We start from the raw sequence: 25,135 nt of genomic DNA, 5'->3' as shown, positions 1-25,135 counted from the left end.
TGCTTCATCAGGTTCCTTGCTGAAGAACTCCCCATTGCACATTGTCTGAACAAACTGCTTGCATTCTGGAGTAAGACCAGTGTAAAAATAGCTCACCAACCTCCAAGATTCAAAACCATGATGTGGACAGATGTTCATCAAATCCTTACATTTTTCCCAACTGGCCTGAAAGGTCTCATCAGGTCTCTAACTGAACTGACTAATTTGCTCTTGCAAAAACTGAGTTCTCTGAATAGGAAAAATTTTTTGTAAGAATTCACGCTGCATATCAGACCAACTAGAAATAGAATTAGGACTCAAAGAATTAAACCAAATCTTCGCTTTATCCTTTAAAGAGAAAGGAAATAAACGAAGTCTAATGAATTCATCAGTAACAGCCCTAGTGATAAAAGTGGTGCAAGCCAACTCAAAGTCTGTCAAATGCTAGTAAGGGCTCTCAGAATCCATCCCGTGGAACTGAGGTATCACTGACATCATGTCATGCTTAATAGAGAAATTAGATGCATTTTCAGGTAAAACTATGCATGATGGTGTAGTGGTGCGAGTGGGTTGCAAATAATCCTTGAGAGTGCATGGTGCAGGTGCAGCCATATTTTCTGGTTCAATTTCAATTTTCTCACCCGACTCACTAATAGAAAAGACAGAAGAGCTATCTATCTCCAAACTGTGTATACTACTCTCAACACTCAATGTGACTCTATGCAACCTATTTGAACTGTCCCTCACCCATGACATGAAACATCAGTTTAAAGAGCATAACAAAAATAACGAGTTTAAATTTAAGCTAAAATACTTTCCCCGGCAACGGCGCCAAAAACTTGACTCACTCAAAAATGAGTAGCACTAAAGCTATCCCAAGTGCAGAAGGATGTCGTGTAATAATTAGGAATAAATTCCTAGATCGTCTCCTTAGGGAAAGTTACTTAGAAATCAAACTCGTTGAAAAATGTGAAAAACTTCACAAAGAGAAAATAAAATGATGGTATGTGCAATGGATGGGAGAGGACACTAGTCTTGGACTAGATTCATATTTTTGGATTTTGATTGTCGGATCGGAATGTAAATGACTAATAGATTAAACTCAGAAATTGATAAAACTAAATTAAGAATTAAACTAAATTAGGAAGTAATTGACAAAACATGCACTGAAATTGAAAAGCCCCAAAATCAATGCTCTAGGCTTCATCATTATGTTCAAATCACAAATTCTCAAATTAAACCACCGTAATTGCAATCACTACTAAAATGAAAGTTTAACGAAAGGATAAAAATAAATAACATGAATTGAATGAATAACAAATAAATTTCTCAAACGTCTAAATCAAAATTCTCTAAAATAATTCAGAAAATCAAAACTGAAATGAAATAGCAAGTAGGGAATTGAAAAGATCAAGCCAGTTGAATGGAGATGAAGATTCGAAGCAGTGGAGGAGGCTGAGCTGCAGTGGCAATTGGACCCCTCAAGGAGTTCTTCAATCTACTGCAGTGTGAGTGAATGATCCAGTGGAAATTGTGTAGCTGCGTGAATGATCGATTGAATGAATCCTCCTCTTCGAATCTGAACGAAATGAACCCTGATCTATAAAAATGCGATATTCGCTCGAGCGGAGTGTTGAGCGAACATCGAGCGTTCGACTCTGCCTAAGTTCGCTCGAGCGGCCTGTCGAGCGAACATCGAGCGTTCGACTCTGCTTAAGTTCGCTTGAGCGGCCTGTCGAGCGAACATCGAGCGTTCGACTCTGCCTGAATTTGCTCGAGCGGAGGCATTTGGCCACTCGAGTGATCTCTTTTCCCACATCTCGCTCGAGCCCACTGTCGAGCTGAAGTCGAGCATTTGAATCTGCCTGACTTCGCTCGAGCGGCCAGAAGCCACCGCTCGAGTGAAATGTACCATAACCCATATTAATTGGCAGTTGATAAAATTAGAGCAGAAATTCATGCTTTTAATCAATTAAAATCACAACTTTGATTTATTCATTTTTCCATATAAAACCAATGATAAAGTAATGAAAGAATTAATATATATTGGTTCCAAAAGCATTAAAAAGGCCACGAACCAATTAATGTTAAGGAGGGTAGGGGGAGCCATGTCAACACCTAACTGCCAGGAGGGCTAGAAGATCAAAGGGTGCACCCCCTGCCCCTCTAACTGAAGCACCAATCCATGATGAGACACATGTCAGAGCGTCTACACGGGGAATGAAAATTTTTTGAACAAAACATACATACTTCGATTATGACGTCTGTTCTTTTCTTGGATCATTAATAAAATAATCTTACAAAAAATTGTATTAGTGTGGCTGAAAAAAATACTTAAGTCTAACAATTACAATAATTGAGGGACTTGGTTTCAACTTTTAGGGACGCAAGTGGTGTTTGTGTGGTATTTTCTATTTATCAAGTCAACATCATTAATAAAACCTTGTTTAATAAAAAAATACGTACTATTTATCAAGTACTATGGATTTTTTGAAATTAGTCTTTGTAAATCTTAGAACTTTACTTATAAAAGGATAAAATCTAAGAACTTATTCTTTGTGTTACCCAAAATCTTAGCCCTAGTGCTGTCTACATGAATATTTTACATCTTTAATGTGTGCCTTTGTACTTGTGCCTCCTAACTTGGTTATGAAATGACCTATTGAGCAGCTAATGAAACAAAGTGTTGGATGTTCGGCTTTCAAGGTTTGGCAGGTTTATTTGAAAGGAAAGAGTCATGAACCTTTGGATCTGACTTCAAAGTTTCTAGTGTTTAACCTTTATGCTATTGGCTTATATGTCATTTTATCAACATCACTTTATTTGTTCATGAAAGATCCTTACTTGATGCCAGATTTAATGTAAAATGGCAAAGGGCCTCCTTTCTTCAGTAATTTCTAGTTACATCTCTCTATAGTAATTTTTCTCTTGAGTTGTAACGGGTACTTTCTTTGTGTGCATGTGTGTGTTTCTTTTTGTGCAGGGTCTGTATTCTTCTACAATTGATGCTCTAAAATGTTTCATGTGATGTATAAACTCATTCTCATAGAATGGGCCCATAAAAGCTTGAATTAGACTAGCCTCTTCATATCGACCTATTGAAACGGTGAAGAAGAAGTTTGAGTGGCAACATTGCCTATCAAAAAAAAGTTTGGGTGGTAACGCTCTCGAGAAATTTTTCTCAGAAGATGGTTTGGTTCCATGTTACTTCTATATTTTTCCTCATCACTCCCTTTCATTCAATAAATTAAACAAAGCTTGGAGAAGGTTAGTTGGTAGCTATCCAACTGCAGCAGCGTGGAAAATGGTTCCTACTTGCCTTATATTGTGTACTTGGAGAAAAAGAAAGCAAAAGAAGTTTTGATGCATTGTGGACAGATAATGAAGGAGCTAAAGAAGGTTCCAAGTACACCACATTAAGTATGGAGTCACCATCCTCCAAAAAACTGTGATTTGACGATTGCATTGAATTCCTCTCCAACATGAGTGTAAGTCAACCACCGTCCTAGGCACGACCCAGGCAATACCAAACCTAGGAAAGATCTCATCCCATAAAGCCTTAGATATATTTTCTTGATTAATAGATAAGATTTTATTGATCGTATGAATAGGCAAAAGCCCAAGTATGCGGGTCATATACAAGAGTAACGTCTAAGATTGTTGTTCTAGTGATACAAGAAATTCATGAATGGTCATGCCATTCAAAAACAATTGAGAAGCTTAGCTGCTGCAGTAGCCGAGACATATGCTCCTATGTGTGATAAATCGATATTAAAGTTGTACGTTTGCCTTTCATTTTAGCTTGTTGTACAAGTTTGTAAGAAAGAAATATTTAGTGGCACACCATTTTTGCTTTTCTTGTTTCATTTAGAAAGTAAGAAGACTGTTGACTTTAGAGTAATGTCAAGTCATAGTGTTGACATTATATCATTATGTTATTAATCAAATAATGAAACGAAGGTTATGCTAACACAATTCTTTCCTAACAAAATGCTCATATTAAGGGTATCTATGTTTATTTGTGTAGATACCTATGGTACCACTAATGATGTTCTCTAGGGGTGCTAGTAGTTATAACCTTTCTTCCCCTATTACACACGAAGGTGATGATTTTCTCCATTTTGCATGTCATCGATTGCATATTAACTAACAAGGTTAGCAGTCAAGAACCTTCTTTTCATAGTTACCAGGATCTGTAGTAGTAAAGGCTCAATTTGGAGTAAGGATACAATAATTCTAGGACCAAATCAATTCAAAGTTTGGCGTGCATGCATGCCTTTACTTGGGTGCAAGTGCAAGTGAGTCAAAGTAAGTCCAATTGTCAAGCTTGTGTGAGTGGCAAAGTGAACTTTAGGGTTTTAAATAAATCATATAATCAAGTGGGAGTGATTTCAAGTATCTATTATTATCTTGATGATTGTGTATGTTCAATAAGTTCAACAATTTTTAATAATAATTTTGGTTCAAACCTCTTAACAATTTGATATCCTGGCTTTCCCAAACCAACACATTATGTCTAGATACGTCTAAAGCTCATTCAAATAAAAGATTTTTTAGAACCATATGCAAAATTGGAATTTGATTAATAGAAAAATTAAACAATTAATATACATGAGGAATTCTTGGTCTCTCAAAGAAAACAATATCCTATATAATAATATTTTTTGGCTCCCCTAATTAACGGATACCTCCTAGTGCTTAAATGAGGCAAGTTGCAACAAACCAATTGGAAAGTCGACTCCTAACTTGTAAACAAAATGGTTAACATCTTCTATTAGAAAAGAAAAAAATACCAAAGCCAATACTCAAAACTCAGAAGGGTAACTTTTATAAAGAATGCCTACTTAATCAAATCTTCATTTCTTGTCATGCAGCACTTCCATGTCAAGTATTCTCCCTCATTTTGGCAACTGACGGTCCCTTGATGATCACTTTCATGCACATAACATTTAATCATATTTTTCATATTAAAAATAGATAGATGCATAAATGACTAAAGTGCATGTTTTATAGAGATCCCATTTTAAGATAAAGGATAGATATAGAATTAACTTACCATAAACATGAATTGAAGAAAAGCTCGGGTGGTTCACTGCATTCCCTTAATCAATATGAGATTTCATGATCACTTTGATATTGTCAATGGAACTGAGAGGTTTTAGATACAAAATGGTGATCATTTTCTATTCACAAAATAAACAGTGCCAATCCATTACTCAAAATGACTGCTTTAAAGGGGTACCCCTGATGAATCTAATCTTCATTTCTTGTCATGCATGCCACATTTCCATGCTGAATAAAATTGACCATAGGAATCTAAAGCTGATCCCAAACCAAGACCAGCATCATCAGGACATACTAAATGCATCCCCCATTCTTTCACTTCTAATTCCACTGGAGTTTGATTGGAGTCATAATCCAATATTTCTACTGTAATTGAAATCTTAATGCAATTCTGTTTATCCAAATTATTCGACTTCCAGCATTCAAAAAATCGCATAGTCCGTTTATACGCCCAGAATACAATTGGCTTATCGAAATAGATGTCCATGGAAGGTGGAAACACAAATTTGTAAAATTCATCTTCTAGAGTACCGTCATCCAAACAAAATTTAAACCCCACAAATGTAAGTACCTTGAATAACGAAGAAATTGAAGTACCTTCAGGGGAATTGAATTGATGACAATCACAAACAATAAAGATAGCACATCCCATCCCCTTCAAATCACCGTCCAACTCTAACCTTACAGAGGAGCCATTACTTTTATTTTGGACCCACTCCGGGATTCTAGATCCAAATGACCACCCATGTATAATCATCACCTATAAAACAATCCCAAAAAAGAGATGTTAATTGCTACACAAGATAAACTATTTTTGTTTTGGTGGATGTCAATTGTTTTGTTTATTTCAATAGCACCCTACCTCAAGCATATCGTAAAATTGAATTTGCAGTGCTTCTACCTCAAATATTTCTTCCATCTCATATTCTACAGGTGATCCGATATCATAGGTGGGATATGAGCTTTGTTTCGTTAGAGAGTAGTCATTAATGAACATGGCCAAATCTTTTGATTCACATGGCAACCTCTTGTGTCCTTCAAGATTAAAGGAACGGATGCTCTTGGGGATTAGACTGGCAGATGGTATTTGTGTTATAGCAGTTTCGTATGCCCGAAGTTCCTTCAAGCATTCCAGCCTACTCAGATCTGGAAATTTCTCTAGCATTGACCAACCATACAAACGGAGAATTTCAAGAGATAACAAACTACAAATAACACTTGGAAAAATTGAAATGTTTTTGCAATCTCTTAACTCTAACTTGCGAAGGCCAGAGAAACTCATAAACGATGAAGGTAAGCAGAACTTGTCTAGAATTAGTAGTCTTGTAAGACATTCATTTAAACTCAAATGTTTTAGTCGTTTGAGAAGTCCGATGGATGGGTGGACCTCACACAAGCTTTCACAACCTGCAAGGTATATTTTCTCAAGATTTGGGGCTTCTGTCAAATTTGGAGTTTCGATCAAGTTCTCAGAATCACTTAGATCTAAGTACTTCAAATTGTTTAAAACCTGTTATAAACAAGTAGTTATAAATTAGATCAAAATATAAATATACTAACTTATTTGGAAAAGATATGAAGGGGGACTATTAAGAAGATCAATACGCATTTACACTAGTAAAAAACTTACCGCCAACCCCTTCCAGAGTTGTTTAATTCGGGTGCCAGACAGTCTTAATTTTTGTAGTAGTTTGAGCACTTTGATGGATGGATGAACCTTACACAAGCATGTACAATCTGAAAAAGTCTATTATCTCAAGTTTTGGGGCTCCACTCAAATCTGGTGTTTCAATCAAGTTATTAGAATGACTCAGATTTAAGTACTTCAAATTGTCAAAAACCTGTTATAAACAAACAAGTAGTTTATTAGACCAAAATATGAATATATTAACTTATTTTGAAAAGACAGGAAGAGATATTATTATGAAGAATACGTATTTATAAGAGTGACAAACTTACCATCAATCCCATCCACAGTTGTTTGAAGTGGTTGCAAGGCATGCTCAGGACATTAAGATTTTTTGGTTGGAAACTGCTCGGCCAGGATTTCAAATGACAATCTGACCAGTGTAAGAATTGCAACTTATCACTTGGCATGTATTTTAAAGGATTTCCACACCATTTTATATATTCAAAATAATCAAAATGAAGAAATCTCAATTTTCTCATCTTTGAGAATGCTTTGGCATTGGGTCTCTCTTTTGTACAAAGGTCCATGCCTTCAATTGCATCAGTTCCCTAGTAACCAAGAACAACGAATTAGCAAGCCTTATGATGAAAATATAACTTTTCATATTAATCTCTAAACTAATCAACTTACAGTATCATTCTTCAGCATGTGATAGACATCCTCCACACGAAATAGTCTACTACGTCGTCCAGGTTCTTTAGGACACTCGCGGCGAACTATTTCCTGACCCATTTTTTTTAGCAAATCATACATGGACAACCTTCCATATTCTGATTTGTTAATGAGGGACTTGTCGACGAGAACCTCAATGTCGATGGCTGGATATATTTCCTTAAAAGAGTCCCTTAGTTGCAAACTTGCTTGAGGAAAACATGCCACATCCAAAAATAATTTTTGTTGCGATTCCTCCAACCCATCAAAACTTATTTGAAGTATATCCATAACTTCTTTATTAGGAATTGCTTCTAGTTGATCCCTAGCACTTTTCCATGCATCTATTGTTCTCCCAAACAAGAAGGAACCCAAAACTTTAAGAGCTAAAGGAAGGCCTTGAGTATAATTCACAAAATCCATAGATATTTCCTTGTAATTCTCTATAGGATGGGTTTGCTTGAAGGCTGACAAACTAAAGAGCTGCAAAGCATCGGTGGTTTGAAGCAACTCAACCTTATAGATATCATTCACTCCGTGTGTTATCAATAGATGACTATCTCTGCATGTTATAATCACCCTACTCCCTGGACCAAACCATTTCTGATTCCCTACTAATGCCATTAGTTGCTTTAAACTATCCACATCATCGAGGATGATAAGAACCTTTTTATTCTGCAACCTGGTCCTTATCACCATGATTCCCTGGTGATGATCCCATATACGTATTTCTTCTTGCATGATCATAGAAAGAAGTTGTTTTTGTAAAGAAGCTAGACCACAAGTTCTAGAATCTTCTCTAATACAAGAAATAAAGGTGCTTCCTTCAAATTGAATAGAAGCTCTATAATAAATTATTTCGGCCAGCGTTGTTTTACCAACGCCACCCATCCCATGAATTCCTAAGAAGCGAACATCATTTGATTCCATATGCAATTTCTTCATCATTTCCTCTACACGGGAGTTTATTCCAACAAGTTTCCGGTCATCATCATGAATTAGGATATTTAGCATTGTATAATTGTAGAATATTATTCCACTGATTTTTTGTATAATTGTTGACTCGTACCTGTAATTTGATAGAACAATTAATATAGACGTGACCTGAATAGGCACGAAAAAAAAATAAACTCTTGAACTTATAATTAGAATATTTAGCATTGTTAATAACAACACTAATAATAACAATAACAGCAACAATACTAGCTATGTGTCGACTATATTATTATTTTGATCTCAAAGAGGACTAAATGTTACCTGTCCTCAAGTATGTGCTCTCCGGCAATATTACTGACTTTTCTGCAAGCATTTCTCCATGTATCAATTTCTTTGATGTCTACCTTGGGATCTTTTTCGTGTGCAGTGAAAGCTTCTGCAAAAGTCCCTCTTAGATTTCTTACGTCTGAAGGATCCACATGGTAGAAAATAGGAATAATTGTGAGATTCGTTTTTTTCTCCCATTCAACAATCTCGGCAAGTTCCATGAGGCACCATTTGGACGAAGTATAATTTGTCGAAAAAATGACGATGGCATATTTGGATTCTTGAATTGCTTGCATAAGCTCTTGAGAAATGCATTTTCCTCGGTTGAGTGTTTCGTCATCACTAAAGACGAGAATACCTTTTCGTTTTAAATCAACAAATAGATGATCCATAAAATTATTGCGAGTGTCTTTGCCATAGAAACTAAGGAAAACATCATGTTTCCATGGAGGCATCAAGGAAGAAGGTGAGGAAGAGGTTATGATTTTTTCATCTTCTTCCGAACAAGATGAATTGTCTCTTTTTCTTTTCTTAGTATCCTCGAAATTAGTAGATGAAGAGGGTGTTTGAGTGGCCATGAATGCGGGGTTTAGAAGCTTAATTGTGGAAGGAAATATTGGTAATTTGCAAGCTTAGACAATGAGAAGAACAATGAAGATATCCTGAGGTGATCTGTATGTATATATAGAAGCTGGCCATGGAGTACTAGACGTACGTACTGGTCGACTTGAGCTGGAAAGTTCAAAGTAGATGCAGCATCAACTCTCGGTTATGGAATGCATTGATCAGAAAGTGGGAGGAAGTGCTGCGCACAACCAGCGCATATGTACCTAATTTCCAGATTACATATTTTATTAGGGGGGAAGGTTGAGCATGCGCAGCTCCGCTTTAGTAACTTTTTGACGGCTACATCTTAATTAATTTAATGAAGAGATGATGAGTTCTATAAATAAAGAAGCTAGCCGTACTGAAGAGACCTCAGCTGGAAAGTTCCAAGTAAATCATGCAACATCATGATCAATCCAGGCAATGGATTGTTAGGCCACCTAGAGTACCTATGTTTATTGTTTGTGATTTATCAATTCCATTCCCCTGAAGGTCATTCAATTTCTTCGTTATTCACAAAATCATTTTATAAGTTTTCACCTTATCTCAACTCATCTCATCTCATTATTATAACTTTCTCAAATTCTCATATAAAATATAATAAATAATTCAACATTTTCAAATCTCAATTCAACTTTTTCAAATTTCAAAAAAATAATAATTGTAAAAGACATGTCCCACCACCATGAACTCAACTGTTCACTTGCATGATGTAAAAAGACTCCCGCGTAATATGCCTGAGAACACTTTGATACTTAAGTCAAAAATGTATCACCCAAACATAATTCAAAATTTAGATCTAGATTATCTTTGGGATTACCTGTATGTATAGATTTCCAATTAGACTTGATCAGCACCATATAGGATTACCTTAATGTGATGTATATCTTGCACAACGCTTATCAGTTTAGATCACCTCTGAGTGACCAAACCAATTATATACATGCATGAAATTCGCTTCTTCCCACATAAGGCGGTGTGTAGCATATGGATCCCTACTGGGCTTGGGCTCTTCAGTTTAGGCTAGTTGGCAGAGTACCTTTTCCATTTGGCCTAATCACCAAATAGGCCCTCCGATAATAATATTTTGTTTAACTTTTATCTATCATAAAAAACTATCTCATCTCATCTAATCTTATCTCTGAATACAAACCAGTTTTGAGACAGATGCAGGTTCTTTGAAACAATTGTATTACTATTTGTTTCTTGCCTTGTACGTCTATTTGGTTAAGCCAATTGGATTCAGGGCATATATACTGGCTCCTCGATTTTTGAAAATGCTGGAAATTGAGTAATTTGGATAAATAGATCAGCTTCATTAAGATTTCAATTACAGCGGAAATGGATACTACGTTACAGGTTTGGTATTCCCCCAATAAAATTGGAAATGCGAGTGAAAGAATGTGGGGCTGCATTTAGTGTCTTCATATGATGCTAATTCACAATTCTATAATAGCATTGCTAGCTCCTCTTGGTTTGGGATCTCCAATTTTAGATTTCTATCATCAATTTTATTTTTCTTTGCAGGGAAAATCTCTGATTGATCATAAATTCCTTCCATTGGCGATGTCAAGTGATCATAAAATCTCAGATTGATTAAGGGAATGTGGTCTACCCCTACCCAAGGTTTTCTTCTTTGTCATGTTTCTGGTACATTATGCTTCCTAAACTGATACGGGATATACCAGCCAAGATTTTACGTTGATTGCACTGAATTATCTTAATAATTAAATGTGTTTCAGTAAAAAACACACCAAAGTGGGAGGAAGTGGAGCTGTACAGAACCATCTAATTCCTAATAAAATATGTAATCATTCCTATGATCTACCATATTCATTCGTCTTTGTTTTTTTAATATGGCGTGATTAGCGGTTGGAAGACTTCCAAGTCTATTTGCAGAATTATATATATTATCCCTCTATTCCAAAAAAACGTGACATTATATATCTTGGATATGGGAGTCGATTAGGCAAGTATGCTTCAAGAAAATATAATTCTGCAAATTGTTTGTTGCACCCATATAATAATTAATCAACCAAAACCGCGTATATACGTAATTACCAGGTGGCTTCTTCCAAACGCTAATCACGCAAGATTATAAAAAACGAGTACAAAACAAAAAAGTTGAGAGTGAGTCAATTCCAGAGTGGTTGCATGTGGAAATTGGAATTCATGATAGCTATCTATGTGCGTACGTAGGTGCCATCCTCTTGTATGAGTTCTAATTAATTAATTGAGATGTAGTACTTAAGTAATTAATGGAACTACACGTTTTAGTTTCTTTCCTTTTCCCATGAATATTAACGATGACTGCAATAATACAGACTTTTGACTTGACCGCGAAGCCCATATATATATATATATAGATGGGAAATGCACTAAAGACTACTCTATTTGCCGGTGACACCATTAATTAATTAACTATTAGTACTATTATATCTTAATTTAGAGAATGTTTGGAAAATGAGATGAAATGAAAAATCTATAAATAGTAGTAATTAAATGGTTTGTGATTAGTAATGAACATGTTTGAGTTATGGTGTTTTATGAGATTTTAGAAAAGCAAAGTGTTGGAGTATATAGCATCAAAGATAAAAGATATGGAATTAAAAGCTAAATATGAAAAGGGCAGATTAGAGAATGAACATTGATAGTTATTTAGTTCGTGAAAAACTACAACAAAACCTCATCAGGCTATTCTACATTCCATCTCGACTATGACAGTCAATTTGGATGTGTTTGGTTCTTTCATGCTAAATTGGATTGGAGGCTATAGACATGGCAGACTTGCTATCAATATACATCAATGTTGGCTGAGAATGATGAATTTGTAAATCCTGTTGTGCATAATTCAACCATTGGACTTCACATGTTGTGGTTGCAAGGGTTCGATATTCTACTTCAGCAGATGATCGGCTGATAATTACTTGCTTTTTGGACTTCCATGAGATCAATGAGTTTCCCAAAAACACTGCAAACGCTGTAACACTTCTCCTTGTATCAATGCACCTTGCCCAATCACTGTCTGAAAATGCCTTGAGTTGCAATTCTAAGGATGCCGAGAAGAACAATCCCTGGCCTAGAGTGGCTTTCAAGTATCTCAACACGCTAACTGCTACTTGATAATGACTTACAGTAGGCTTAGCAAAGAATTGGCTTAGGACTTGGACTGAATATGCAAGGTCTGGTCTTGTAAGTGTTAACTATCATAGTCTCCCAATGAGTCTTCTGTAAGCTGAAGGATCTTCATACAAATCAGAATTAGTGGCTGTCAACTTTAAGTTGGTCTCCATTGGAAAGGCAGCAGGCTTTGCACCAATTATTCCTGTGTCTTGAAGACTATCCAATGCATATTTCCTTTGGCAGATGGAAATACCTGCTTTGGATCTTGCTATTTCCAATCCAAGGAAATATTTTAGGGGCTCCAAATCTTTTATAGTAAATTGATCATGCAAAAATTCTTTTAAGCGTTGAATTTCTTGTAAGCTATCACTAGCCAGCAACACATCATCAGCATATACTAGCAATGCCATATAAGATGTTGTGGATTTCTTTATAAAAAGAGAGCAATCAGAATTCCCTTGAGTAAAACCATATATAATGAGAGTAGTAGACAGTTTTTCAAACCACTTTCAAGATGCCTGTTTGAGACCATAAAGACTTTTTAAAAGTTTGCAAACCTTATTTTCTGCATTAGGCATTCTAGGGGCAGCTTCATGTAAACTTCTTGTAAATCACCATCCAAGAATGCATTGTTTATATCAAATTGATAAAGATGCCAGTTCTTAATTGCAGCCACAGTAAGTAATAGTCTAATAGAAGTCACTTTTGCCACAGGGGAAAAAGTATCAAAAAAATCCAAACCCTCTTGTTGATTATAGCCATTTGCCACTAATCTGGCCTTGTGACTCTCTATACTTCCATCAGCTTTATATTTGACTCTAAATACCCATTTACAGCCAATAGTCTATTTATTTTTAGGTAGAGTAAGAAGGTTCCAAGTTTTATTTAACCCCAAACTCAAGTTCATTTTTCATAGCTTTTTGCCATTTAGGAAATTGTACAGCCTGTTTATAAGATTTAGGTTCTCGACAGTTTGCGATTGAAGCAAGAAAAGCTTTATGGGAATTAGATATTCTACTAGAAGATAAGAAGGATGAGATAGGATATGGATTACCTTTAGAAGCATCATTAGAAGAAGTGAGAGGGGTTTCATTTGTTTTTGGGATGTCTTTTACAAAACCACTTGCTTCTTTACCACTCTCTGCAAGATGAACATCCAATATTCATATTCATCTTGAGGGGGGGCGTTGGAGTATAGCATCAAAGACAGAAGATATGGAATTAAAAGCTAAATATGAAAACAGCAAATTAGAGAATGAACATTGGCAGTTATTTCTGTTAATAGTCATCTCTATTATTCTTTTCTCATATTTTTATAAATATATGTAAAGTGCTTGTATCATTCAATTCAATTCAATAGTCTTAATGCCATACACTATAGTTTTCACTTCTTTCTCTCTGCTTTTCTAGTTGTTTAGAATTTTAATCTTCTATTTGTCAAGTTCTTAACACAAAGAGAAAAAATTAAATAAAAATACCATATAGTAAAATAATGTTAAAATATAATTTTTTAATATTATTTTATATTGAGATTTGAAACAATTGAATTTATTTTTGTGTTTTGTTTGGAAGTTTGAAAAAATTGTAATAATTAGATGAAAAAACTGAAGATTTAAAATTGAAAAATATTTATATTTGAACGAGGTTTGAAAATGAAATAAGATAAAATAAACATGAAATAGCTAGAATGAGATGAAAGGAAACCATCCCATCAAACAAGACCTTAGTCCTACAAGAAAGTGGCAGCTAGCTAGCTAGCATAAAGAAATAAACTAATATCTATCATATATGCTTTATGAACATTGCCTTTTGGAAAAGAGCTATAATATATATAATTCAACAAATGGACTTGGAAGTCTTTGTTTGTTGCAGGTAATTTTCAGCTGGCTTCCAACCGCGAATCAAGTCAGATTAAAAAACAAATATAAAAATAAAAAGTTAAGAATGATTACATATTTTATTAGGAAGATGGTTCTGCGCAGCTCCACTTCTTCCTCCCGCTAATTAATTAGTAACTTTTTCACTAAATTAAACACAAATTATCATTATCATAGTTTATCATTTGGAGGTCCATAGGTAGCAACAATATATCCAAAGCTCCATCACCTATCCCCAAGAGTATTGTTTGTGGAATGGATTCACTGATTTCTTGGACTAAAGGGTGTTTTACATCACTATCTTCTATGCCAAAAATGTAAATTAATTTGGTAAAGCTGTTTACCAATCCATATATCAATCAAAGCTCCCCCATCACAAGATTGAAATTTGATGCTTGTTGACTGACTTTGCTACATTTTCTACGATGAGAAGAAATTCAATTTAGGCATTTAATGAATTCCTTGTCTATTTGCTAAGCGTGTGGAAATACTTTATTTTATATCTGTTCAGATCCTATACAACCTTGAAAATGAACATCATTTATTGATGACTTAAGAATGATAGAAAGTTAGCTCGACACTCGTGAAAGGTCACTCAAGGGAATATCAAACCATTAGTTCACTCGTCCTCCACATCAGAGTCTACGATTCCATGAATCTCAGCAATCTCAGCAAGTAAAATCATATATCAACAACCAAGAATTTCAAACATGATACATACAACATACTGAGACATGAATAATAAGAAAAGACCAAATTACCCCTTCTTTGTAATTTTTACTCAAAAGTGTCTTCAATTAAAATCACTCATCCCAAAAATCATATTTATGAACACAAGTGACAATTATTTAATTACAGTGTGTACTATGGTCTTCCCTAGGGACCATCTGCACACTCTAACTTATTTCGTCATACTATTGGTAATGATCGTGCGTGTGACTTCATAAAGAACAATGCTCAGCTCTGCGCTTGGTAGATACGTAACCAAACATCCTCTAACCCCCACAAGTAGAGGGGTCACAGAGTCATATCAAGAGCATTACCATCTTGGCTAAGCTTGAATTCCAATTTTCACATGCAACCACTCTCGAATTGACCCACTCTCAACTTTTTTGTTTTGTACGTGCGTGTTTTTTATAATCTTTCGTGATTAGTGCTGGGAAGAAGCCACCTGGCAATTACGTAAATATGCGGTTTTGGTGGATTAATTATTATACGAGTGCAACAAACAATTCGCAGAATTATATTTTATTGAAGCATACGCCAAGCATGGATGCGAGGAAAAACTTTTCTGCAATTAATTAGAATCAATGACAAATCGATCCTTGCTTGATTGACTCATCCCATGAATGCATATCCAATCCACTGACTCTATTTTCCGGTGACACCATTATTATTATTATTATTTCTCCCTCGGCAACACCATTAATAATTAATTCTATCATATATGTTTTATGAACATTGCGTCTTGGAAAAGAGCAATAATATTATATACAAAAATGGAATTCCATGCAAGTCTTTGTTAGTTCGTTGAGGCCGGGTAATTTCCAGGTGGCTTCCAACTGCTTAAAAAAGGTTAAGAATGATTACATATTTCGCAGCTCCGCTTCTTCCTCCCACTAATTAATTAGTAACTTTTTCACTAAATTAAACACAAATGATCACTGTCATAGTTTATCATTCGCAGGTCCTTAGGTAGCATCAATTTTATTTTCTAGAGATGCTAGTAGATAACGGCCTGAACTCTTCTAGATTGTAAGTGAAATTACAAGATTGGTCATCATAAACCACAATTATGAAGAGAAATATTATAACCATAAAGGATAAAGCAAAATAAGACAGTCACACAAGACAGATTTTACATGACAAAGAAAAACCCTTTGACCAATTCTTTTAAACGCTTATGGCCTAGCAATGACTGGCATACAATGGTTCTGCGCAACTTCTCTAATTCTCTTGTATTTAATAGGCTGAGGATGAGTTCTTGCAAAATGATGATTTGAAACACTACGATCAGGTCTTGTCCATGCATTTTGTGAGAAAAAGTCGGACACTTTGTGAGGAAAAAATGATCTGCACACATAGTATACATGTGTCTCCAAATTAGTCCCATCACCTATAGCCAAGAATATTGGTTGTGGGCTTCCATGAAACATCTCAGGAAACATCTCAAGATAACAAACTGTAGTGTACTTTCAGCATCCACCGCATTAGAGGTGGTAATATGTGATACAACCCGTTAATCCAACACAAACACCATACGATAAAAGCGGGTTTGTCTTAAAGGGTTCAGGTCAAAACGGGTTAACCCGTTAAAATATGATTGCTTAACGGGTCACTAACAATTCAACCTAAGAAAATTGAATTTCCCTTTATACCCTTAGACCTAAAGTTTAAAAAACCCTAACTTCCTATTTCTAACCCAAATCATTTTCCCATGCCGCACCCCCGCTTCTCAGTTTTTATTTTCTCTTTGTTCCATAGTTCACAAGTCTCACACTCTCACTCTCCCTTTGCTCTTCTCACGCTGTCGTAGCCCCCCTCTTTGGTGTCTTCATCTTCATTGGCACAACCTCGGCCTCTTCTCACATTGCTCCCCATCTTCATCTTCAATCCACGTAGTAGCGGCCCATGGCCACACCCAGTGGCCAAGTCTCACTCTCCCTTTCCTCTTCTCAGGACGTCGCCGCCCCCCATCTTCGTCTTCAACCCACATAGCAGCGGCCCATGGCCACACTCGGTGGCCAAGTCTCACTCTCCCTTTCCTCTTCTCACGACGTCGCTGCCCCCCTCTTCTATGTCTTCATCTTCAACGGTGCAGCAGTGGCACACGGCGCCATGCCCACTGCTCAAGCGCACCTCGCGACAGCCACATCCGGTGGAAGATCTCAGTTTTGTTTTTTCTCTTTCTCAAACCAAAAACAAAGTATAGATGTGGGTGAGCAAAGAGATTTTAGTTTTTTTTTTTTTTTCCAATTTCTCATATATCAGTTTTTTTTTCTCTCTATTTCTCATATTTTAGTTTTTTTTTTCTCTCTATTTCTCATATTTTAGTCTTTTTTCTCTGGTTTTTTTCTCTATTTCTCTTTCTAGTCTACTGTCTTCATGAATCTCTCTCACATTTGCTGAGCCAGGCCATCTCGGTCTCTATGGGTTTACCTGTTACTTGGGCAAAGGGATTTAGATCAGATCAAAGAGACTGACTCCATTGAAGCAGAGGCTTTGAAAGAGAGGAGACAAAGAGACCGACTCCAGTTGATCGAGAGTGCCGAGAGATCCAGTGTTGAATTGTTGATCAGATCTGCATCCTTTCAAGAGTGGGTTCGAGAGTGCCGAGAGAGATCCAGTAGATTGAAAACGTATTGGGCACTGCAGATCTGGTCGTGCTCGTCTGATCTTTACAATGTGTTTGTGTTTATATTTTTTGAATTTTAATTTTAGATTATGCCAATATTTGGTATTGTTGAGACTTTGGTTTTAGTTTTTTTTTTTTTTTCTGCTTTGTGGATTTTAGCTTGGTTTTGTATTTTTATTGTTTAGATTGTAATTTGTATTATTAGTTTTGTTATAGGTTAAAAATGAGAAACATTAATATTATTCTTTAAATTTAGTTTGTATTTTTTAGTCATATTGTAATTTTAATTAATAGTGGGTTGAGGTTGTGTTCATGTCCAAACGGGTCGTATTTGTCTCAAAATGGGGCTAAAGGGGCCATGTTTGTGTCCATTAATATAAACGGGTTAAAACGAGTCGTAACTAGTTGTATCGTGTCGTGTTAACCTTTTTGTATTATTTACTAATGGATCGTATCGTGTTAACCCATTATCTTAGTGGGTTGAGTTAGGGTTTAGGATTTTGACACAAAACTCTTAACGGGCGGTGTTTGGGTTGACCCATTAATTGTAATACACATGTCTTAACACGATATAAACACGACCCATTAATTCGATTTGACACCCCTACACCACATCTAGATGTGTCATCATAGTCAAAGGGCAACTCACAATATCTATGTATTAAATGTACCCAACAATCACCAGCTTCTAACATGCACAACAGACTTCAAAATGGCACTTGAAGATACAGCAACCTCAAGACATCTCATCATATTGGTTGGTTCTTGTGTTGGCTTGAGAAAACAAAATGAATCGACATTTCATTGAACATGGAAGTTGGGGTTTACCCTCTGTGGAGATTTTTTTTAGGGAATACAATAAAAGGCTATCTTGAAAATCAATTCAGAAACTAGCAGCTATAAGATCTGTCCCATTTTTCTTTCTTCTCAACCCATCTAAGTCATACAACACTCTCACATGGCCCAGCAAATCACACATAACAATGATCAGTAGGGGCTCAGTGAAAAACATAAATTGAGAGACAAAGCTAAAACTTTTTTTCCCTTTCTTTGAACCAAGAGATTTAGTAAAATTCTAATTAAATTGATAACGTAGAAAAACTCATGGAGTTGTATCGTTTAGAATTCATGGAGTATTTCAATATGTAGGATACCGTTACATTGATAAGGCATGAACTCTTTTCATGATACTTATTTTACTCAGTTGCCCTACACCACATACAGCTTGCGAAGTAGAATAATTTCTTTTATTTCTTTTCTTTAATAGGTGTTTAGTGACGGGATATTGAGTAGAATTTTTCTTTTCATGAATTGGGTTTATTTTACTTATATAGGCTATTTTACAATAATACCCCTTATTTAAAATATAGTTTTGTAATAATATTGTCAAAAAAGTTGTCTATCATTTTACATTTGAAATAGATAAGTTTTTGCCTTATTTGAGCATTCTCATTGGCTTAGGTAAAGGCAAAGATAAAATTACATGTTTTGCCTTTTGCCCATGCCATTAGAGATTCACACATTGGATTATCTATCTATTAGTCAAAATAATAAAAACACATTATTAATTTAATATTTTTAATAATCTTTTTATCTAATTATTTTTCTCATATTTTGCAATTCAAATTCATTGTAAATTGTATGAAGCCAAGTACCTATATATATAAAATAATTAGTAGTGAAAATGTAGCAACAAAATGAGAAAAATTAATATAAATTATTCAATGGTACTGGATGAATAGTAACCATACAAATAAGAGAGTCACTTGACCTCTTTCAATGTAGATCATTTTAAGAGATTATTAGCCAGATTTTAATTTGTATTTACATTTGGCTAAGCCATGAATGTTCCAACCGTTTAGTGGTCTATTTTAGCATTTTCCTTGTCAGAGCACTTTGAAATGATGACCTACATGTCAAACATTTGCCATTATATGTCTCAAAAATTAAATAAAGGGGGGGGGGGGGGGGATTGATATAATATATTAATGACTATCGCTGAACATATGAGGAGGGAAAAAAGTTCAGTGCACCAAAATAGAGAAAAAAATTTATGTGGATCAGGGTGTAAATGAAATCAGAAACTAGCTAGTTTTTACTTTTTTAAAGTTTGGTAGCAAAGTTCTAAAAATTTGAGACCATAGTTTTTCGACTTTACATGATGTAGCATACTAATTCCATATTTGTTTTTAATTGGGTGAGGAGTGGCGATAGTATGCCACATCAATACTTCAATTGAGTAAGTTTTAAAATATCGGGGCCACATGATCAGCTTCAATATGCCAATTGAACATATTGATTTGCTTTCTTGTTGATGAGGGAAAAAGTGTTTTGATTAAATGGTAAAAATTTGTGAGTCAACAATGAGCATTAGAGGTGGGTAGCGAAGCCTCATACCCCTCTACCCGGCCCCTGTCCACCTTGTAGGGAGAAACGAGGCAGACAACTATAGAACAGAGTCCCATATTGTATTGTCTTGACCTTCTATATAAAGACTCTTTTAACTCACATATTATATGCACTAAAAAAATTAAAAATCATGTCATTAGTTTTTAAATTATAGTCATAATTAAAAATTTAAATTTACAATTTAATTTATGTGAATATTCAAAAATGTGTTTTTAGTCACTTTTTAGTCACTTTTGCGTCCAAAAATAATTTTTTGGCCTAGTGGGCCATGGGCACTATTGGAGAGGGTGGGGGCCACCATGTTAAAGCCCTAACCCCCGCCCATGCAGGGGTGAGGTGCTGGAAAGTGTCAACCCTACCCCCTGCATGGGTGGATAGCACCCCTAATGAGCAGTATGTGTAATAAAGGGGCACCCATAGTGGGCACCCCTTCCCCTTCCCTTAGCTAGGGGTTATGGAGCCTTGATGGTTGGAACTTAATGACTAGTCAAAGGTTACACTTAGATGAGCAATTTACATTACTTTCCTCCCTCCCCCCTTTTTTTTTACTAAACCTTCGAGCTTTATTGATAATCCTTCACTTATGCTAGAAGAATTATGTGGTTACAGGACTTTACCAATAAAAACCCCAAATAAACTATAATACATTGGCTCAAGAATATCTCATATAAGGAAAAGAAAATTTGCCATATACGATTTTCCAATACATATCAAACCTCTAAAAAAACTTGGAACATGCAATAAAGATCTCGAAACCCGAGTCAAGCCTTGAGCTCCCAATTTTGCCAAATAATCTGTCAGCACATTACCTTCCCAAAAGATGTGATTAATGATAAAATTTCACCCACTAAACAAGCTCATAATCTCCTCTCAAAAATCTTGAAGATACCGAACACCACATCTCTATTGAGGAATCTAGTTTACACAAACTAGAGAATCCGACTCGACATCCACCTGTTGTAACCCCAACGCACGTCAATATTGCAATTCAATTAATTATGCATTCAACTTAGCAAGATTATTATATCCATCCCCAATACAGCATGAGAAAGAAAGAACCGTATCCCCATGCATATCTCCAATTATACCACCTGCTCCCAGCCTCCCAAGATTGCCCAAGCTGCAACTATCAATATTCAACTTAAACTGCCCTGAATTGGCTTCACCAAAGAAAACAATCTATCCTTTCCTGGTTTAATTGCTAGGGTAGGAATACACAGTTCCTTCAACCAATCCTCATCCGTAAACAACATTTTAGAAGACTTTGACAGATTACATATCACTTTACTAAGCCAAACACGTACGGATCTCCAAACCTCTCTAGCCGAAAAACATCTACCACCATCCATTCTTGCCTTACACCTGTGTTGCCATAACTTCCAAGTAATAATACAAGGAAGAATACCCAAAATACTACCAACCTAGGAAGAATGAGAAGCATGTCTAAACCAAAGCAACACCATCTCAGGCCAACTTCTATTCAAGTCATATGGCACGCCCAAAATAACAAAAAACCTCTTCCATATAGCTGAAGCAATGTCATATGTAGCAAGAACATGATTTAAATCCTCATAGCTATCTCCCTCACAACAATTACATTTAGAAGTAATTGGAATCCCAACTCTTCTCAATCTATTATCAACACTCAAACAGTTATGGAAAGCTTTGCACATAAGGATTGAAATTTTTTTCTGTATAGCTTCATGGCACACCCAAGAAGACCAAGACACAACTAGATCACTCACATGAATGCACTACAATGCACTCTTTGTGGAGAAACAACCATCTTTAGTATGAAGCCAAACTAGAAGATCTTGAGTAGTTTTATGTGCGCCGAAAAACGACATATTCCATCCATCTTCTCTAAACCAACTAGCATCTCCAATACTGCAATGTCTCCACCATTCGAAACCATTAATGCACCCAACTTCAAACTCGGTGCACCCACAATAGGAAGAGTAACTACCATCCAACCAATGATCCCACCCAAATGAAATATTTCCATCCCTAACTTTCCATTTTGAATTTCCAAAACTGCTAGAATGCACTTTACCACCATCCTCCAAAACTGGGACCCTTTCTTATGCTCTAACAAAGAGACATGCTTATCTACAATATATTTTGCATGGAAAAACCTAGACCAAAGATCATCACTTGTCATGACATTCCAAGCAAATTTCATGCGAAGAGAAGACTACACCTCAGCAAAATCCCAAAGACCAACTTCCCCTTCTTCAATCCACTTACACATAGACTTCCATGCAATCAATTTCTTTTTTTTCCTTTCCATCTTTCTAGCCCCAAGAAAATGAATTAAACATCCTATTAAAACTTTTCAACACCATCCATGGTAATTGAAGAATAGACATAAGATGAATAGGCATACTTGACAAAACATGTTTCAACAACACCAACTTTCCACTAACTAAGAGGCATTTTAATTTCCACCCCACAATTTTGTCCCTCACCTGATTTAAAAGAGGATCCAAATGCCAATTAGTTAGCTTACCCATGACAATAGGTGCAACCAAGTAAATATAAGGAAAGCTCCCTTCAGCAAAGCCAATAATATGAACTAACTCCCACTTCCTCCCTGAAGAAAATTACTTAGCAAAATAAACAACAATTTTCTCCTTACTCTTTGACCAGACCATTCCTCATAAGTATCAATAATCTTCATCAATTCCTTAACCGAATTCTTACCACCATTAGCAAAAATCACTACATCATTAGTAGGAGATTAGAAATAAGAGGCATACCTTTTGGATGAGAAATTTTTTTAATTTTTCCACATAAGAAATTCTTCTTTAATAAGTGAGAGAAACTTCTTCCATAACAATAAAAAGGTAAGGCAAAAGTGAATCTCCCTGCCTCAAACCTCTAGCTCTCTAAAAAAAACCTCAAAGAAATACAATTCCTGATCAAACCACAAACAAAACTTGAAAAACCAAAAGCCTTGAAGACATATAGAAGAAACTCTCATTCCACCCTATCATATGCCTTAGCCATAGAGTTCTTATTAAGAGAATGAACCATTTCTTGTGTAAGACTGATATTATAAAAATACTCATTCTCAGGATAAAAGCACATTGCTCTGAAGAAATCAAAGAAGAGAGTAATGCATATTTTATAAAACACTAAGCATAAACTAGTAAGCTGAAACTTATCAAACCCTATTGGCTGAGGCATTTTAGGAATAAGAACCAAAAAATAAGCAATATAAAATATGGAAATAGAAATCCCAGGAAAAACACCCTTACCGCTTCCACAACCTTCAAATGAACAATATCCCAACAAGCACGATAAAAACCCAAACCAAAGCCATCCAGACTTGGATTACCATCATTGGGAATGGTAAAGACTACTTGTTTCACCTCTTCTTCAGTCGGCAAAGAACAAAACTTAAGAATTCCATAAAATATTGCACAGCATCACTCGACTAGACTGCCCTAAGAACTCCGTAAAATACTGCACAACACCATCATGAACTTCTTGAGGGGAATTTAAGATCAATCCATTCGAAAGCTTCATCTCCATAATCTTGGACTACTTCCTTCTATTAAGTAAAGCCTGAAAATAATGAGAGTTCTTATCACCTTGCCTCCACCAACATACTTTTGCACACTAAGCTAACCAAACATCTTCTCTATGAAGCCAAGTATCCAATTCAATTTTTGAAGCAATAAGATCCTACTCCACCTCTTTGATATACTGATCTTGCAATTTATCTTCCAACACTTCTATTCTATTTTCTAGCTTCTGAATATGTACACCTTTCCAACCAAAGACTAACTTATTCCATGATTTCAACACTTGTTTAAGCCTTTTAAATTTCGCAATAAGGTTCATTAGGACATAACCGAAATCATCATGTGCCCATGAGCCATGCACACATCAATCAAAATCTAGATGGTCCAACCACATTTGTTGGAAATGGAATGGCAAAGGACCATATGCTCTCACATTCTTCACAAGAAAAATAACCATAGGTGCATGGTCCGAAGTAGTATGAAGTAAATATTGCATGATAGAATTAGGAAAAGCATCTAGTCAATTTTGATCCAGTAATGTAGGATCTAAATGGGCCCAACTACGAGACCTACCATTATGTTTATTACACCAAGAAAAATGCTAATCAAAAATTTCATCTCCAGTAAACTGCAAGAATGCATCCATTAATTGAAATCCCCCATAGCCATTGCAGGATGTGGCCTCCCTCCTCTTCTTTCCAAATCAAAAGAAATGATATTGAAATCACCTGTAACAAGCCAAGGGCCCCCTAAATTGCTCTCTCTTTCCAATTCTAACCATAAGTTCGTAGTGACATTTCACATACACTAAAGAAACTTTACATTCAATCAACCTGTGATACCCCTATTAATGTGTATTTTAATTAAATAATTATTTCATCTATTTTATTATTGGTCCTCTTGTTTTAAAATTTATATGAGTTTTGTTATATTATTTTATGATATTTTAAGTTGTGAAATTTATTTCAATGTGTCTTTGTAGTTATTAATTATTGTTTATTATTTATATTGCTCTTTATTTTAAATTATTTTATTGTTAGATTTAATATTTTATTTTATTTAGTTACTGTGTTTTTAATTTAAGTTATTGTTTTAAAACCTTTTCGTTGGATCAGTTTTGAGACTCAAGATGAAAAGATTGGATATCAAGTTTTTGCCTTCATTTTTCCTTTTTTTTTTCCCCTTCTTCTTCTTTCTTTTCTTCGCTGCTCTCCCGCACGGCAGCCACCCCATCCCTCACGTCATGCATCACTTGCACCCACCCCAGCCTCGACCTAAGCCACCACTAGTCGACAGTGCCAAGACCACTACCTCTACACTCATCCACCCCAGCCACCACGCCCCCTCCTTCTCTCTCTTGGTAGTGTAGAGCCTGAACAGAATGTAAATTCATTGCGCCACCATGCGCCCCCCAACGGTGCCGCCACCACCACCATTTCTTTCCCTCCTGCCAGCCATCATCCTCCACGAAGCTAAGACCTTAACTCTCCGTCTGCTGTCACCTGGCCACCGCACCACCACCATTAGCTCCCTATCTCCCCAATGAGTCTACCTAGCCTCCCCAACCCTAGCCGAGCCTTCACCTTCT

At 35.8% G+C, this 25,135-nt stretch overlaps 1 protein-coding gene across 1 annotated transcript; it reads right to left on the bottom strand.

Moving 5' to 3' along the window:
* Positions 1-5,239: 5,239 nt before the first annotated feature.
* Positions 5,240-9,225, bottom strand: LOC122293662 (disease resistance protein RPV1-like). The gene is made up of 4 exons (XM_043102180.1): positions 8,642-9,225; positions 7,364-8,453; positions 5,906-6,553; positions 5,240-5,803 (listed from the first exon to the last, which is right to left on the bottom strand). Exons 1-4 carry the CDS (start codon positions 9,223-9,225, stop codon positions 5,240-5,242), a joined length of 2,886 nt encoding a protein of 961 aa, XP_042958114.1.
* Between the last annotated feature and the right edge of the window lie 15,910 nt (positions 9,226-25,135).

This window comes from Carya illinoinensis, chromosome 14 (assembly GCF_018687715.1).
Source record: "Carya illinoinensis cultivar Pawnee chromosome 14, C.illinoinensisPawnee_v1, whole genome shotgun sequence".
In the NCBI taxonomy this organism is placed as follows: Eukaryota; Viridiplantae; Streptophyta; class Magnoliopsida; order Fagales; family Juglandaceae; genus Carya; species Carya illinoinensis.
The sequence above is the reverse complement of the archived record's forward strand: the minus strand, read 5'-3'. Positions and strand labels throughout refer to the sequence as shown.